The 16,152-nt window shown below is 40.2% G+C and overlaps 1 protein-coding gene across 1 annotated transcript in view; it reads left to right on the forward strand.

Annotated features, from left to right (window-relative positions):
- CCDC148 (coiled-coil domain containing 148) overlaps positions 1 to 16,152 on the forward strand; it is a 226,082-nt gene that overhangs the window by 56,525 nt on the left and 153,405 nt on the right. Inside the window, exon 3 of the mRNA XM_036320389.1 lies at positions 13,961 to 14,023. Coding sequence (XP_036176282.1) covers positions 13,961 to 14,023 — 63 coding nt within the window. The remainder of the gene's footprint in view (positions 1 to 13,960; positions 14,024 to 16,152) is intronic.

The following is a 16,152-nucleotide window of genomic DNA, read 5'->3' on the forward strand; positions in this document are numbered from 1 at the left end:
TCTCATAATTGATCCTTTGTGGAAAAACTATTTATTCTAGAGTATTGAAAACCCACAAATAACATTCTTCTGTAGTATCTTTTGGTAGTGAAATTAAGTTTCTGAGGATTTTTTTTGTTTCCCCTTCTAGAACCTCCTACACATCGTTTTACCTACTCTCTTTCAGCGATGCTGAAACTACAAATGAAACTCTATTGGAGTTTTAAAATAAGAAGTTTTGCTAGATTTAATTTTCTCATACTACTATTGAAGAGCAACAACAGTAATATTTTCTAGTATTTTATCCTGTGCCTGTATTGATGGGTACTTTTCTAGAAGAATTTTTATACTGCTCTTTATGGAGAGGCATCAAGATTTCCTGTGTGCTTCAGAAAATTTTAGTCTTTATTAGTTGGAAATTTTGTTTGGCTGAAAGTTATAGAACCTGATTGCAGAAGCTTGGGGATTTATTTTTCTCATAACAAGTCCAGAGAGAAGTAGTCCACAGCTAGTACAGGGATTTTTTAAAAAATTTATCTTAGAGAGAGAGGGACAGGGAAGGGTGTTGTGTGTGTGTGTGTGTGTGTGTGTGTGTGTGAGAGTGTGAGAGAGAGAGAGAGAGAGAGAGAGAGAGAGAGAGAGAGAGAGAGAGAGATGCTGACCTACTTATTTATGCATTCATTGGTTGATTCTTATATGTGTTCAGACCAGGGATCAAACTTGCAATCTTGCCCTAGCATGCAGGAGGCAAACAATCAATGTGTTTCTCTCTCTTCAATGTTTCTCTCTGTCTCCCTTTCACTCTCTCTAAACATACATTTTAAAAAATCCTTGAGTGAGGATTAACAATAACAAACAAACAAGAAAACACCTGCAAACTTGGCATATCAGGATGACAGGTTAAGCAATTAAGCTACCAGGCCAGGGCCCAGCAGATTCTTGATATCATCAGTGCCCCAGGCTCCTTTGGCTTTCCTCTCTGCAATAGTTAGCATCTTTCATCCTAATACTACATAGTCATAGACAGCCTACCTATGTCTAGTTTCACATCCACATTCGAGGCAGGAAGAAAGAAGGAAGGACAGGGAAGAAGGGCAGTGCCCATATGAAAAAGCAAATCTTGTTTCCAAATTCCCAGAAGACCTCTGCTTATATCTCATTGGCCTTAACTGTGTCACATGTCACTGAGAGTCTCAGAGGTATCAAGGAAGGCCAATGTTCTAACCCTGAACAAAATTGGATTCTGTTAGGAAGAAAATAAGAGAGGACAGATATTAGCAGCTAGCTGTGTCTGCCACAGTTTTAAACTTCAGATGCTATAATTTCCACAGCAATAATAGTGAAAAGCACATCAAAATTCCATTTAATTGTTGAACTCTACAACCTTACTTGTGGCCTTGATGGCCACAGTTTTCTTTTAATGAACAAGCTTGTACTTAACAGAAAAAGCAATGAATTTGTGACTATTAATCAGAAGAAAAAGTACTCTGTTTTGAATCATTTTGTTAAAGATTTCAGAAGAAATATACAAGGCATAACAAATTTGCATAAATATTATTTGATTATATTCCAAATAAAAATAAAGTTAACGGGATATTTTAGGCTGGGCTTCACAAGGCTGTTGCAACTTGGTAGGGTCAGGGTGCTCCAGAAGTAGCCCAGACTCGTCAGGGTCAGAAATGGTGTGACTGGGTGATCAGGCTCTGGGGCTCTCACTAGCTGAACCCACTGGATCATCGTTTTTCATCTCTAGTGTAACTGCATTAGTCCTACAATAGATAATATAATTATTTAGACATAAGACCTTTTGGACTAATGTTTATTACTCTTAATTATATCCACATATATATTCTCTTTATAAAAATGCAGATTGTGGGGAGGGGGGGCGGTAATGGGGTGATAAGGACACATATGTAATACCTTCATCAATAAAGAAATTTTAAAAGTGCAAAGATTTCATTACAGATAAAGCTAAAATCCCCTTTGAAACTACCTTCTAGTTGCAATATCCTCTCCAGTTTGGTCTGTTTGTATATCCCTTAGACCAGTGCTTCTCAACCTGTGGGTCGCGACCCTTTTGGGGGTCGAATGACCCTTTCACAGGGGTCGCCTAAGACAGTGGTCGACAAACTCATTAGTCAACAAAACCAAATATCAACAGTACAACGATTGAAATTTCTTTTGAGAGCCAAATTTTTTAAACTTAAACTATATAGGTAGGTACATTGTTATTAACCTACCTATATAGTTTAAGTACTGTTGATATTTGGCGCCTCCCCCGTGCTGCGTATCCCGCGGCCCAACCGACCGACCGACACCCCCCACTTCTCTAACGCCACTTCTTCAAAATAGACTCGCCCAGGCCAAAAACCGACTTCTGCGCATGGGCCACGAAGTTTCAATCACACTGTACGTGCGCGCTTGCATGTGGTATTTTGTGAAAGAGCCACACTCAAGGGGCCAAAGAGCTGCATGTGGCTCACGAGCCGTGGTTTGCCAACCACTGGCCTAAGACCATCGGAAAACACATATATAATTACATATTGTTTTTGTGATTAATCACTATGCTTTAATTATGTTCAATTTGCAACAATGAAAATACATCCTGCATATCAGATATTTGTATTACGATTCATAACAGTAGCAAAATTACAGTTATGAAGTAGCAACGAAAATAATTGTATGGTTGGGGGTCACCACAACATGAGGAACTGTATTAATGGGTCGTGGCATTAGGAAGGTTGAGAACCACTGCCTTAGACTTTTTCCCTTTGTAGAGTGTGAGTAAGTGTGTGTGTGTGTGTGTGTGTGTAATATACATATATTGTTTTGTGTCTGTGCATGTTTATGTAATGTTATCATAAGGTATGTATCATGGAGCAACTTGCCTTTTTCATTCAGTATATGTTGGAGCAATGACAGATTATGTGTCTATTATGCAAAGAATGTCCTTTTTGCCCTTCAGCCCTTGGAGAAGTAAGATGGCATATATAGCCTTAGATTCCTAATAAATATAGACATTGCCCAGGCTTCTGCATGTGGGGGGTTGTGTGCTGTGACTGGCAGCTCAATCACTTGCTGGTCAAGGGGCACATTCAGCTGCAGTTACATGAACTCACGGTCAGTACTGAAACTCACCAAGATAAAGTGGGATTGTTCCTCCTTCCTTACTTCTTGACATGCACATCAATCCACTGCCCATTTTGGTTTAGAGTTTGTTCTTGATAATCATTTTCATCTCAAACAGGCCAGCCTAGATTTTAAAAACTGAAGAAGAGGAGGTGAAAACTTTGTGTTTGTCTCTAATACTAGAAAGCCTTAGAGACAGGACTGTAATCTGTAATGCAATCACTTGATGCTTTTTCAGCATGTATACATTAAGTGTCTAATATATGTCAGGCATGATTTTAGGCACTCTGGAGATATAAAGATAATCACTAAGGCCTTGTGTTTGTGGAGTATACATCCTAGTGGCAGAAGGGAACAATAAACAAATAAACTAATCAGTACATAGTATAATGTCATTTAGTGAAGAGTGCTATGAAGAAAAAAATTAAATTGAGGAGATGAAGAATGATTAATGGTGGAGGGAGGGGGCTGCTTCAGATGAGATGGCCAGGACAGGCTTCTCTGCAGAGCCTGAACAAATCTATATCCCTTGTCTAGTATTCAATAGATGTTTAATAACCTTTGGAATAAATGAATAACTGCATCAGTAGGGGTATACACAAAATAGATATTCATACAAGAGAAGAGAAAAATCATCTCTACCTAGATTAAAAGAAGCTCCAGTAGGATGCATAAGATGGGAATGAAAAATAAGGAGGCATTGGCCTGAGAGACAAAAACAGGGAAAGACATTGCAAGCATAGGTAACAGCACGTGCAAAGGTAGGGAGGAGTGACAGAGCATTGCTAGTTTCCTATTGCTCAGTAACAAATAACCACAAACTTAGTGGCTTAAACAACAGAAATTTATTATCTTACTAGAGGCCCGGTGCACAAAAATTTGTGCACTCGGGGGGAGGGCGCCCCTCAGCCTGGCCTGTGCCCTCTCGCAGTCTGGGACCCCTTGGGGGATGACCACTTACTGGCTTAGACCTGCTCCCTGGGGGATTGGGCCTAAGATGGCAATCAGACATCCCTCTGGCAGCCCGGCAGTCCTCGGGGGATGTCCACTTGCCAGCGGGGAGCAGACCTAAGCTGCAGTCAGACATCCTTAGCGCTGCTGAAAAGGCAGGAGAGGCTCCCACCACCACCACTATACTGGCAGCCATCAGCCTGGCTTGTGGCTGAGCAGAGCTCCCCCATGTAAGAGAGCACTGACCACCAGAGGGCAGCTCCTGCATTGAGCGTCTGCCCCCTGGTGGTCAGTGTATGTCATAGTGATCAGTCATTCCCAGTCATTCTGCTGTTAGGGTCAGTTTGCATATTACCCTTTTACTATATAGGATAGAGGCCTGGTGCATGGGTGGGGGCCAGCTGGTTTGCCTTGAAGGGTGTCCTGGATCAGGGTGGGGGGTCCCGCTTGGGTGCTGATGGCTGTTTGCAGCTGGTCACACCCCCTTCAGGGTGGGGGTACCCACTGGGGTGCCTGGCCAGCCTGGATGAGGGGCTGAGGGCCGTTTTCAGGCTGGCCAGTGACTGAAGCTCCCAGCCTCTCCTTTTTTTTCTTTTTTTTTTATTCTGAGATTTATTTACCTTCTATAATTGAAACTCTGTTGCCGTCACTGGCGCTCCCAGGTCTGAGGCTGCAGCCCGCTGAAAGCAGGTATCTGGGGTTTGTTTAGCGTCTATAATTGAAACATTGTTGCTTTCAGGCTCAGAGCCAGGCCGCGGCAGGCGGGGAACCTTGGCTTCCTCCATCACTGGAGCAAGCAAGCCTCATGTTCGCTTCAGCTGCGTGGCTGCCGGCCGCCATCTTTGTTGGCAGTTAATTTGCATATCGCCCTGATTAGCCAATGGGAAGCATAGCAGAGGTACAGTTAATTACCCTTTTTGTCTTTTATTAGATAGGATAATTCTGGAGGTCAGACATTGGAAATAGGGCTCATTGGATTAAAATCAAGGTTTGATCTGGGCTGCATCTTCTGGAGGCTCTGAGGGAAAATTTATTTCCTTGCCTTTTCCAGCTGCGAAAGGTTGCCTGAATTTTTTGGGTCATGGTCTGAATCCTCCAACTTCAAAGCCAGCAGAGTAGCATCTTTAAGTCCTCCTCTCTGCTTCTGTCATCCTACCTCCTCTGACTGTGACCCTCCTGTCTTCCTCTTATAAGATTCCTGGTGATTACATTGGGCCCACCTGGTTAATCCCGGGTAACCTCCATGGATAAAGTCAACTGAGTAGCTGGCTGCAACTTGAATTCTCCTTTGCAATGTAACATAACATAGTCGCAGGTTCTGAGGGCCAGGATGTAGACATCTTTGGAGAGCCATTGCTCTGCCAACCACAGACATTGTGTATTCAGGAATCTGCAAAAGGTTTTAAAATGCTGGAGTGTAACATGCATATGAGGAAATGGGTAAGGAAGGGACCAGATAGGATAGGGCTAAATTTAAAAGGTCCTTGTCATTCTCTGCCGAGTTTGAACCTTGTCCGAGAAAGCAGTGGGAAATCATTTGGTAGATCATGAATATTTGAGTTTTTGAGGCACTTGAGAATAATATTTATTACTCTTAATTATATAAATATACATATACTAGTGGCCTGGGGCATGGATTCATGCACCAGTGGGGTCTCTTGGCCTGGCCTGCACCCTCTTGCAATCCGGGACCCCTCAGGGGATGTCAGATAGCCGGTTTCGGCCTGATCCCCACAGGTCTGATCCATGACAGGAGGGAGCCCGATCCTGTGCATTGAGCATCTGTCCCTGGTGGTCAGTGCTCATCAGAGTGACCGGTCGACCAATCGTTTGGTCATTTGGTTGCTTAGGCTTTTATATATGTAGATACATCCTTTGTTTAAAAATGCAAATGTTTCATTATACATGAAGTCCCCTTTGAACCTAACCTACAGTTGCAGTATCCTTTCCAACTTGCTCTATTTGTATATCTTTGAGACGTTTTCCCTTTCCAGAGTGCATGTGAGTGTGTCCTTCTGACTTGACTTGCCATGTTAGGTGTGCTTAAACTGAAGACTTTGTCAGCTTTCTTCTGACCCAATTTGGGAATCCAGCTTCTTATCCTACACACCTGGACTTGAAGTAAGAAGCTTGCCTGCTTCCTTGTGGTCCCTTTTATTTTTAACCTCTTCATCAGTTATCATATAATTCATATCCTCCAAATTGTTTGTATAGATTCCCAAACCATTTGTAGAATGCACAATGCTTGTGGTAGGCAAAACAATGGCTCCCCAAAGATGCCCACAACCTAATCCTCAGAACCTGTAACTATGTTATGTGGCATAATTAAACCAGGCACTTGTGTGATGATAGTTGGGATCAGAAAATTAGATAAAAGAATATTGCAAAATCCCCCACCTCAAGGCCTGTAACACACACCCCCACCCCCTTGTTTTTACACTATGTACTTTTTTAAACTAGGTATATATGCATTTTCTCTTGGGCTTTTGAATGATTAAAATAGCTTTGAGAACATAGTGGGAGTAAGAGCATGAGAGGCTCCACTCTGTGGAACTCTGAAGTCCCTCAAAAACTTCTAGGTGCATTGCCTGGATAGATAATCAAGTTATTAAATGAAAAGCAACTTGTAGAACTGTATGTATACATAATGATTACAAGTGTGTATGCATAGAAAATCTTTGAAAGAATATAAAATAAAACATTGAAAATGATTACCAGGGCTAAAGACTATTACCAGACTAAAGAGGTCAATTTGCCTGCACATATCAAAGCCCAGGCAAATGCAAAGAGGACTGTGAAGTCAAGAAAGTAAGGGTTTATTAGTTGAGGAAATGGTGCCAAGCTCAGAGTCACAGGTAAGCTTATGCTTAAAGACCTGGCTCCTGGATGGCTCCCAGGGGATGGGTTATATATATATATATATAGGGGGAAATCATTAATCCTGGTGGCTAAAGGAGTTGGGGTTGTGGGCTCTACTGATGGGTTGGGGTCAGAGTAGGGAGCAGTTGATCATTGTATCAGTTCCTAATGTCAGCCATAGAATTGCTCTGTCTGGTTTCATGAGGGTGTGGTCTTTAATTGCTTTCCTGGGTCTGGGGCTGAAACACAACTGAAGTCTGGCTGTTATCTTTAGCTTCATTAAACTTTGCTTCTGTGGTCAACTGGCCTGAGGCTTTGTTCTTAAGATAGTTTGATGCTGATCAGAATCTGATGTCCTAAGGGCTTAATGATTAAGGAAGGAACTGGACAAACTGAAAGGAGAAAGGATCATGTTAAAGAAGTGGTGTTGCTTTGGTTGATCTCTTCTCCCACCCGCCCCCCCCCCCCCCCCCCCCACCCCCAAGGACACAGACAGTGGATGGATGGTGAAGGTTTGGGGGGGAGGTTAAGGAGGGGTGGAGAGGGTGGGGGGGGCGGAGGGGGAAGGGACATATGTAATACTTTCAACAATAAAGATTTATTAAAAAAAAGAAACAGCACAGCTGGGATATAAGGACTAAATAGAGATGGACATTTTAATTTTTACCTTACAGTTTTCTGTACAGTTAGGTTCCGTTAGTTTTTCCAGGACAATCATTTTACCTTGTGATAACTATAATGCATATGTCTCATAATGGAAATAATGTGTGCTGTTCTGCTTAAAATCTAAAAGAGAATTTTGCATGTTGGAAAAATACAGTTTAAGTTAGAGTTTGGCTATAATATTTGAATTAACATTTAAAATGTCTTGAGATTTTTCATATGAAAAAGTTATAATTTGATGCTACATCTAAACTATTTTTTCTGAACATATTGTTCTCACACTGTTTGGCCTGGCAGAGTCCCCATCAGCTTTGAAAACATCCTCAGAGGGTGATTGGCTAATCTATCTATCTACACAGTTAAGCAGTTTAGAGTAACAAACTGTCCACATGTTATGCATTTTTAAGTCTAAGTACAACTGACCTTTTCTTCTTCAGTATATTAAGAAAGATTTTCTTAGGAAAGAGAAGAATGCAGATTTTAATACTGTAAAAAGATTACCTCATTATATAAATGATCTCTTTGCTATTTTGCTCCTCATCTCTAAACTCCTGATTGCTTAGCTACTTGGAACAGACTAGTTGAGGTCATGTATTTTTTTATTTTTAAAGTTTAGATTCTCTAGTAAATTTGTAAAAATTAACTTTACATTAAAATGTTTTTCAACCTTCTAGCTACTGCAAAACTATCATTAAATTAGATATCAAATGTGCTTCCTACACTATTAGTAATTTCCCATAACATATATTATTTTAAAATATTTTCAGTAATTGCGTAGATGTAAGGCTTAACATTTTGATGATACTCATAAGCAATTCTAAAATGTCACACAATGTGAACATGGAATAATTTGTGAAACTAAGTGCTCTTCAATTATTGAACATGGAAAATTCTGTTCAAGTAGCCATTACTCAGCCAAAAGCATTTTAACTAGAGGCTGAAGTAGCCACTTTGAATTTGTCACTAGTAAGCATGAAATTGAAATGACCTAGATGACATATGCTTGTTAGGGAATCAGAGAATGTCTTAATACAGTTTCAAATCCCTTATCTGTACTCTGTGGGGCCAGATGTATTTTGAATTTTTCAGATGTTTAGAAATATGATGTAGAGCTTATTACTTAAAACTGATGGTGCCTGGGCAACATCCCATCACTAAGTACATTAACACTTTTACACAAATGTATGTGTGTTCACATTAAATAGGAAAAATTTCAGTTTGGGTCAAGGTTGCTACCAATTGATTTTAGTTCAGATTGGCTTAGGCCTCCACTTTGATTATGAAATGAACCTTCATTTTCAGAAATATTTATACTATGAATATGAGATTTTGGGCTTGAAGTTTTCTGTGATCATCAATTTTCTGGCCTCAATCATCTCAAATGTTAAAATGAGAAGCTAGACTATGTAAATTATTTCTTTTGTGTGTGGTGAGAACATTTTTAAAAATTAAATTATTTTTCAATTACATTTGACACACAATATTACATTAGTGCCTGGCCAGTGTGGCTGGTTGGTTGTTATCCTGTGTAAAGAGGTGGGTGGTTCGATTCCCGGACCGGGTACATGCCTGGGTTTCAAGCTTGATCCACAGTAGGGAACATGCAGAAGGCAACAAATTGATGTTTCTCTTTCTCTCTCCTTCTCCCTTTCTCTCTCTCTCTCTTTCTCTAATATCAATAAAAACATATTTTAAAAATATTACATTAGTTTTAGGTGTACAATAGTGATTAGACATGTATATACAAAGTGGTCACCTGATAAGTCTAGTATGCATCTGGCACCATAAACAGCTATTACAGTATTTGTTATTGCAATATTTTTTACTCTATTCCCAATACCACACTTTACATCTGAGACTATTTTTATAACTGGCAATTTGTTAGAATAAGTAGATTATATATGAACTTTTTAGATTCTAAATCTAAATGTCTATTTAATTCCCTGATAAATAAACACTACAATTAAATCAGTTTTATAATATCCCATTTTAATAATTATTTCAGCAGCCCTCGACATTCTTGAAAGATGAGTAGTAGTTATTTATGATTTATATATAAATATTAAGAAATGTAGGTCAAGAAGTCTTTCCACTTGGCCTTCTATATAGTTGAAAACAAACTAGGTTTCAAATTCATGATTTCCAGAATGTCTTCTAGTATAAGTGATGCAGGCATTCCGGGGGTTTGGGGACTCAGGGGTTCATGACCCACTGTGGGTTCTAGCTTTGCGAAGGAAACAATTAAAAACAGAGCCCGCATAGAGCTTAAAGTGAAAGTGAGTTTATTAGTGAGGCCATTAGACAGAGAATGGGCTACTTCACAGACAGAGCATCCCCCCTCTATCAGAATTTGTTTCTTTTATTGAGTTTCATTTAAAGAGGGTGGGGGGTAGGGTATTCAATAAAGGGGGGGACTACTCAGGAGTTTCCCGGGAAAGGGGTAGAGGTTTCTCAGAGGAACTTGGTCACCATTTTGAATCCTTATATGGGCTTTTTGTTTCTGGTCATAATGGCACAGGGTGTGTCGCTTAGCATGCTAATGTATTAAAACTAGTGTATAATGAGGCTTGGGGTTACCCTTAGGTGAAATAAGTCGCATGTTGGATGGAGCTGATCTCACTGGTTTGAAGCCATAAATCTGGTGGGGGATGGTTTTACTTCTTGACAGTTCCTGTAGCTTTTATTGATTGCAGCTGTGTTGCCATGTATCCTACCTCAAAAGGTTCTATAGTCATAATTAAAATTTGAACTATGTAGAAATGGTGAGAAACATTGTGTGGGCTTCGTAATTTTCTTCTGAAAACCAAGAGGAAGAAATTAAACAGGATTAAACCTAGGGTAACCAAAAGGGAATCTGCAAAACCCCATTTCATTTCAGAGCCTCAGTCTTGCAATCTAAATCCCAAGAAAAATGAGTCCTAAATATATAGAGACTAAGCTCTCCAATAAGGAAAGACTAAAACTAATCAATTTGAGTACTGATGAGGTCTCTCCTGAATGGAGATGACAAACTTAGGTAAGCTACGGGTGGGAGAATGAGGTGAAAACTAGAGGTGAGATGCAGTCGGCCAGACCTCACAAACTGGCTGCTGAGAACAGCGTATATTTGTTTCGTAGACTCACTTTATTTGTCTAGTACCTGCATTAAAAAGCAAAGTATTTGATTATTGTTAGGAATGAAATACTCTTTCATTTTCCATGTTTTCTGCCACTCCCTACGGTTGTGTACCTTGTTGCTTCCCTCACTTAACTTACCTGATGGCCCAGGGCATTTAAATTTGCTACTCCTGTCTGTAGGTTATGCTATCAAAGCAGATTTTAAAAATTGAAAGGTTGTTGTTGGTAGAGAGAGGCTATAGTATAGATTTAGGAATTGTTATTACAGTTCTTCTGAGGGACTAGACAGGGGTGGGCAAACTTTTTGACTCGAGGGCCACAATGGGTTCTTAAACTGGACTCAGAAGAAGGAGCTGCAGCCGTGTTTCCCGACGTTGCCATGTTAACACTGCTGTTGGTGAAGGAGTGGAGGGGAGAGCAAGAGAACCCTCCGCTCTTTCTGCTCCGCAGGCCAGATAGAACAGCCGAACAGGCCGGATCCAGCCCGCGGGCCGTAGTTTGCCCACGGCTGGACTAGAAGCTATCTAGTTACCACCAGCTACCTTTTCCTTACATAATATTTATTGAGCATTTACTATTGTGTGCTGTGCACTGGGGATATAATCAGAAATAAGACAAACATGGGCCACATGTCTAAGGATGGAGACAAACATCAAATCAGTAAACATGCAAATATGAAGACTAGTACACATTATTATGAGAATGAAAGAATAGGATGAGAGAGAAATAGGGGTCATCCCTAAATTAGATAGAGAAGTCTCTTTCGGTCTTCCTGAGGTGGTGACATGTTGGTTGAGAAAGAACCAACCAGGTAAAAAATGAAGGAAATGTCTTTAAGGCAAAGGGAACAGCAAGTGGGAAGGTCTTGATGCAGAATGACCTTAGTATATGAGAAATAGAAAGACACATTGTGGTTGGAATATGTGAATGAGATAAGGGAGTGGTTGGCAAACCTCGGCTCGCGAGCCACATGCGGCTCTTTGGCCCCTTGAGTGTGGCTCTTCCACAGAATACCACGTGCGGGCGTGCAGTACAGTGCAAAGTTGACTTAAAACTTTAAGTAAATTTTATTAAGTTAATTTTAGGGAACATTGTGGAGTGAAAGAAGATGTAGTGTCAAGGATTGAGAAAGGTATGTTGAGATGGTTTGGACATATAGAGAGGATGAACGAAAGGAGATAGACGAAAGGATGAGTGTGGATGGGAGAGTTGGAAGGGGTCGACCTCAACGAAAGTACCTCAATCAGATTGAGGACGTTTTTAGCAAAGGCCAGCTTAGGAGTACCCTAATTAAGTTAATAACAATGTACCTACCTATATAGTTTAAGTTTAAAAAATTTGGCTCTCAAAAGAAATTTCAATTGTACTGCTGATATTTGGCTCTGTTGACTAATGAGTTTGCCGACCACTGAGATAAGGTAAAGCTATTAGAAGAAGTTTAGATACTATTCTAAAGGTTGATGACAAACCATTGAAGGAATTCAAGAAAGATCAGATTAGAATGTTAAGAGGTTATTTGGACCGCTGTGTGGGGAATGGACTGTAAGTATACAAAGTGAAACTTCTACTGTCATCCTGGCTGAAGGTGATGGTGACTTGAGGCAGTATAGATGTACAGATTGGATGTGCAATACCTTCTGAAAAGAAGAAGAATCTTAATGGATAAGATGTGGTTGTGAGTAGAAATAAGACTCTTTGGCAGTGTTATTAAAGGCTTGAAAAATGAGTTTCTTGACCAGAGACCCTAAAGAATTACACATTGGAGTTTATCCCTACATTCCTAAAGTTGGTGGGCAATCAATCCTAAAGTTGATTACCAATCAATCTTGGTAATTTGGCAGAGTTTCCAAAAGTCATGGACTTGTGCTACTTTTCCTTCCATTTAAGAAGATTTAGGCTACTGCAAAGGCCACTAGACATGGGTAGTTCTGATACCGAACTCAGGTTTAACTGCCTGCCACTTTGAAAGACAGGTGCTGGTGCAGGAAAGATGGTTTATTCAAGTGCCTGAGCAGCTTTAGAAGATGGCAGACTCCCATCCCAAAAACCTTTTTAACATCTTAGTGCAGGCAGGGAATTTTATTAGGATGGCGAGGGGAAACAGAAAAAAGAAATCAGGGAGAAGAGGTTGAAAGTTCTCTTCATGTAAGTCAGCACATTTGCATTCCGATGATTATCTTGAAACTGGTCAAACAGAGGTCGGATTTTTATGGTTGAGAGTCAGCAAGTCTTCTGGAGTCAGAATGTTTGGTTGCTAGAGTCAGCTTCCTCCCCCAAAGCTAGTTCCTAGACTCTTACACAAATATGCTGCTTATTCACAGGTTACATATTAGTTGGCAATTCATCTTTAACAAAAACACTTTTAACAGAAACAATATCAAAAGCATAGAAAGGTGGGTTACAATTCAACCTAATGGATATGGGACAAAAATTTGTGAAAAATGGGTAGTGTTACTTAGAGAACCACTTGATTAGTCTGATGCCCTAGAGATGCTCAGTTCAGTTTAGTGGATACTTCCTCTGGAAGGAGATGCTGAGGCAGAATTTGCAGTGCTATATATTTATCCACGGATCCAAACTTGTGAAAGGAAGATGGAGGAAGAAAAATAGAAGTGATGAAAAAATAAATTTCAATGCAGGTTCAGCAAAGTCTGGGTCAACCCTGCAAGGAACTTTGGAACACATATTGCAAATCAGAGTGGCCCACATTGGGTCCAATCTGCTGGGCCTTTACATCCCTGTCTTGCTCATTCATTAGGTGTAGGCTGCCCCAGCAATGGTATGCCTTTGGACTCTGCAGGTGAGTCCATCCCTGAAGGAGGTGACAGCTGGACATCAGGTGCTCTGTAGAAATGGATGGCATATTCCCTGTCCACCAAAAGTGCAATATTGCTTAATCGAAGTAGGGAGTAAGTTGGATAGCTGCTTTATTCTTTAATTTATGTAGTTTCTTCCTCCCAGGAACTCAAAGGAAAACATACATAATTTTTTAATTACAAAATATCTATCAGTCACTGGCACAATACAAGAGCGGGGAATTAAGAATTTAGAGATTGGGGAGACCAAAAACAGGAAAGGCAAGAGGGGGAAAAAAAAAACCAAAAACAAATGGAAGGAGGCTTCTAAGAGCAAGGAGAAGAAAATTTTAATAAAATGCACCTAGTCCTAGGCCTTATTTTACAAAACACTACAATTAACACATCTTTAAAAACGTTAAAAAAATCACATTGTAAAATTTAGCTGTGTCTTGTTTCCTTGACAGATATGGAAAGCATGAATAAAAGAGACCGACCATTCATGACAATTCAGAAAAAAGATAGCTCAGGTATTTTTTTTTATTTCCATGTCTGTTTTATGATTTATGGTGGATTATGCATGATATAAAGTTGGGATGTTGATTTTAAAAATTTTAATCATGGAAAGCTAATTTTGGGGGTCAAATTGAAGGTTTCTTTAGTTCCCTTACAATGAGTGTTAAAAAATATTTTTTATTGGTGACACTTACTGATGTCCCCCATTTCTCCCCCCATCATGCCCTCATCTACCTAGCCCCTGCACCACCCCAGGTCTTCACCACATTATTGTCTGTGTACATAGGCTATGCATTTATGTTCTTTGCTTAATCTCTTCCAGTCCTACCTAACACCCTGCAAGATCTGTTAGTCTGTTCCATGTATCCATGCCTCTGGTCCTATTTTGTTAGTTTATTTTATTCATTAGATTTCACATATAAATGAGATCATGTGATATTGTCCTTCTCTGCCTGGTTTATTTCACTTAGCAAAATAATCTCCAGCTTCATCCATACTGTTGCAAAGGGTAAGAGTTTCTCCTTCTTCTCCTCCTCCTCCTCCTCCTCCTCCTCCTCCTCCTCCTCCTTCTTCTTCTTCTCCTCTTTCTCCTCCTTCTCCTCCTTCTCCTCCTTCTCCTCCTTCTCCTCCTCCTCCTCCTCCTCCCCCTCCTCCCCTCCTCCTCCTCCTCCTCCTCCCCTCCTCCCCCTCCTCTCCTCCTCCTCCTCCTCCTCCTCCCCCTCCTCCTCCTCCTCCTCCTCCTCCCCCTCCTCCCCCTTCTCCTCCTCCTCCTCCTCCCCCTCCTCCCCCTCCTCCCTCTCCTCCCCCTCCTCCCCCTCCTCCCCCTCCTCCTCCTCCTCCTCCTCCTCCTCCTCCTCCTTTTTTCTTACAGCCGTATAGTATTCTATTGTGTAAATGTACCACAGCTTTTTTATCCACTCATCTACTGATGGGCACTTGGGCTGTTTCCAGATCTTAGCTATTGTAAATGACACTGTTATGAACAAACATAGGTGTGCGTATATTCTTCCTGATGGTATTTGGGTTTCTTAAGATATATTCCCAGAAGTTGGATTGCTGGGTCAAAGGCAGTTCCATTTTTAATATTTTGAGGAAACTTCATACTGTTTTCCACAGTGGCTGCCCCATCTGCATTCCCACTAGTGTACCAGATTTTTCCTTTTCTCCACTTACTCACCAGCATTTGTTGTTTGTTGGTATATTGATAATAGCCATTTTGGCAGGAGTGAGGTGATACCTCATTGTAGTTTTAATTTGCATCTCTCAGATGATTAGTGATGTTGAACATTTTCTCATATGTCTATTGGCCATCTGTATGTTCTCTTTGGAGAAGTGTCTATTCAGGTCCTTTGCCCATTTTTTAATTGGATTGTTTGTTTTCCTCTTGTTGAGTTGAATGAGTTCTTTATACATTTTGGAAGTTAACTCCTTATGAGATGTATCATTGATGAATATGTTCTCCCATACAGTGGGTTTTCTTTTTATTTTGTTGATGGTTTCTTTTGCTGTGCAGGAGCTTTTTAGTTTGATGTAGTCCCATTTGTTTATTTTTTCTTTTGTTTCCCTTGCCCTAGGCAAAAATACTGCTATGTGAGATGTCTGAAATTTTGCTGCCTATGACTTCTGAAATTTTCATGGTTTTGTGACTTACATTTAAGTCTTTTATCCATTTTGAATTTATTCTTGTGTATAGTGTAAGTTGGTGGTCTAGTTTCATTTTTTTTGCATGTACCTGTCCAATTTTCCCAACACTATTTATTGAAGAGACTGTCTTTACTCCATTGTATGCTTTTGCCTCCTTTATCAAATATTAATTGGGCATAATGGTGTGGGTTGATTTCTGGCCTCTGTTATCTTCCATTGATCTATATGCCTGTTCTTGTGCCAGTACTATGCTATTTCAATACAATGGGTGTTTTAGTCATCTTCAACCATGTTTTTCTTCATTGTGCTTGTCCTAAAATTGTTTAGAGCCTTTTTATAGTCATGTGCTCCATGACATACTTAACAAATCTTAATTACGTTACATGACACATGATTCATAATTAAGGTAAAAATAATTTTTTCTCGAACTAATCAGGTTATTATTCTTTATTGGACTTGGCCTTAAGTACCCTCTACTTATGTTTTACTTTATCAAAAT

This window comes from Myotis myotis, unplaced genomic scaffold, assembly GCF_014108235.1.
Source record: "Myotis myotis isolate mMyoMyo1 unplaced genomic scaffold, mMyoMyo1.p scaffold_m19_p_8, whole genome shotgun sequence".
Taxonomy (NCBI): domain Eukaryota; kingdom Metazoa; phylum Chordata; class Mammalia; order Chiroptera; family Vespertilionidae; genus Myotis; species Myotis myotis.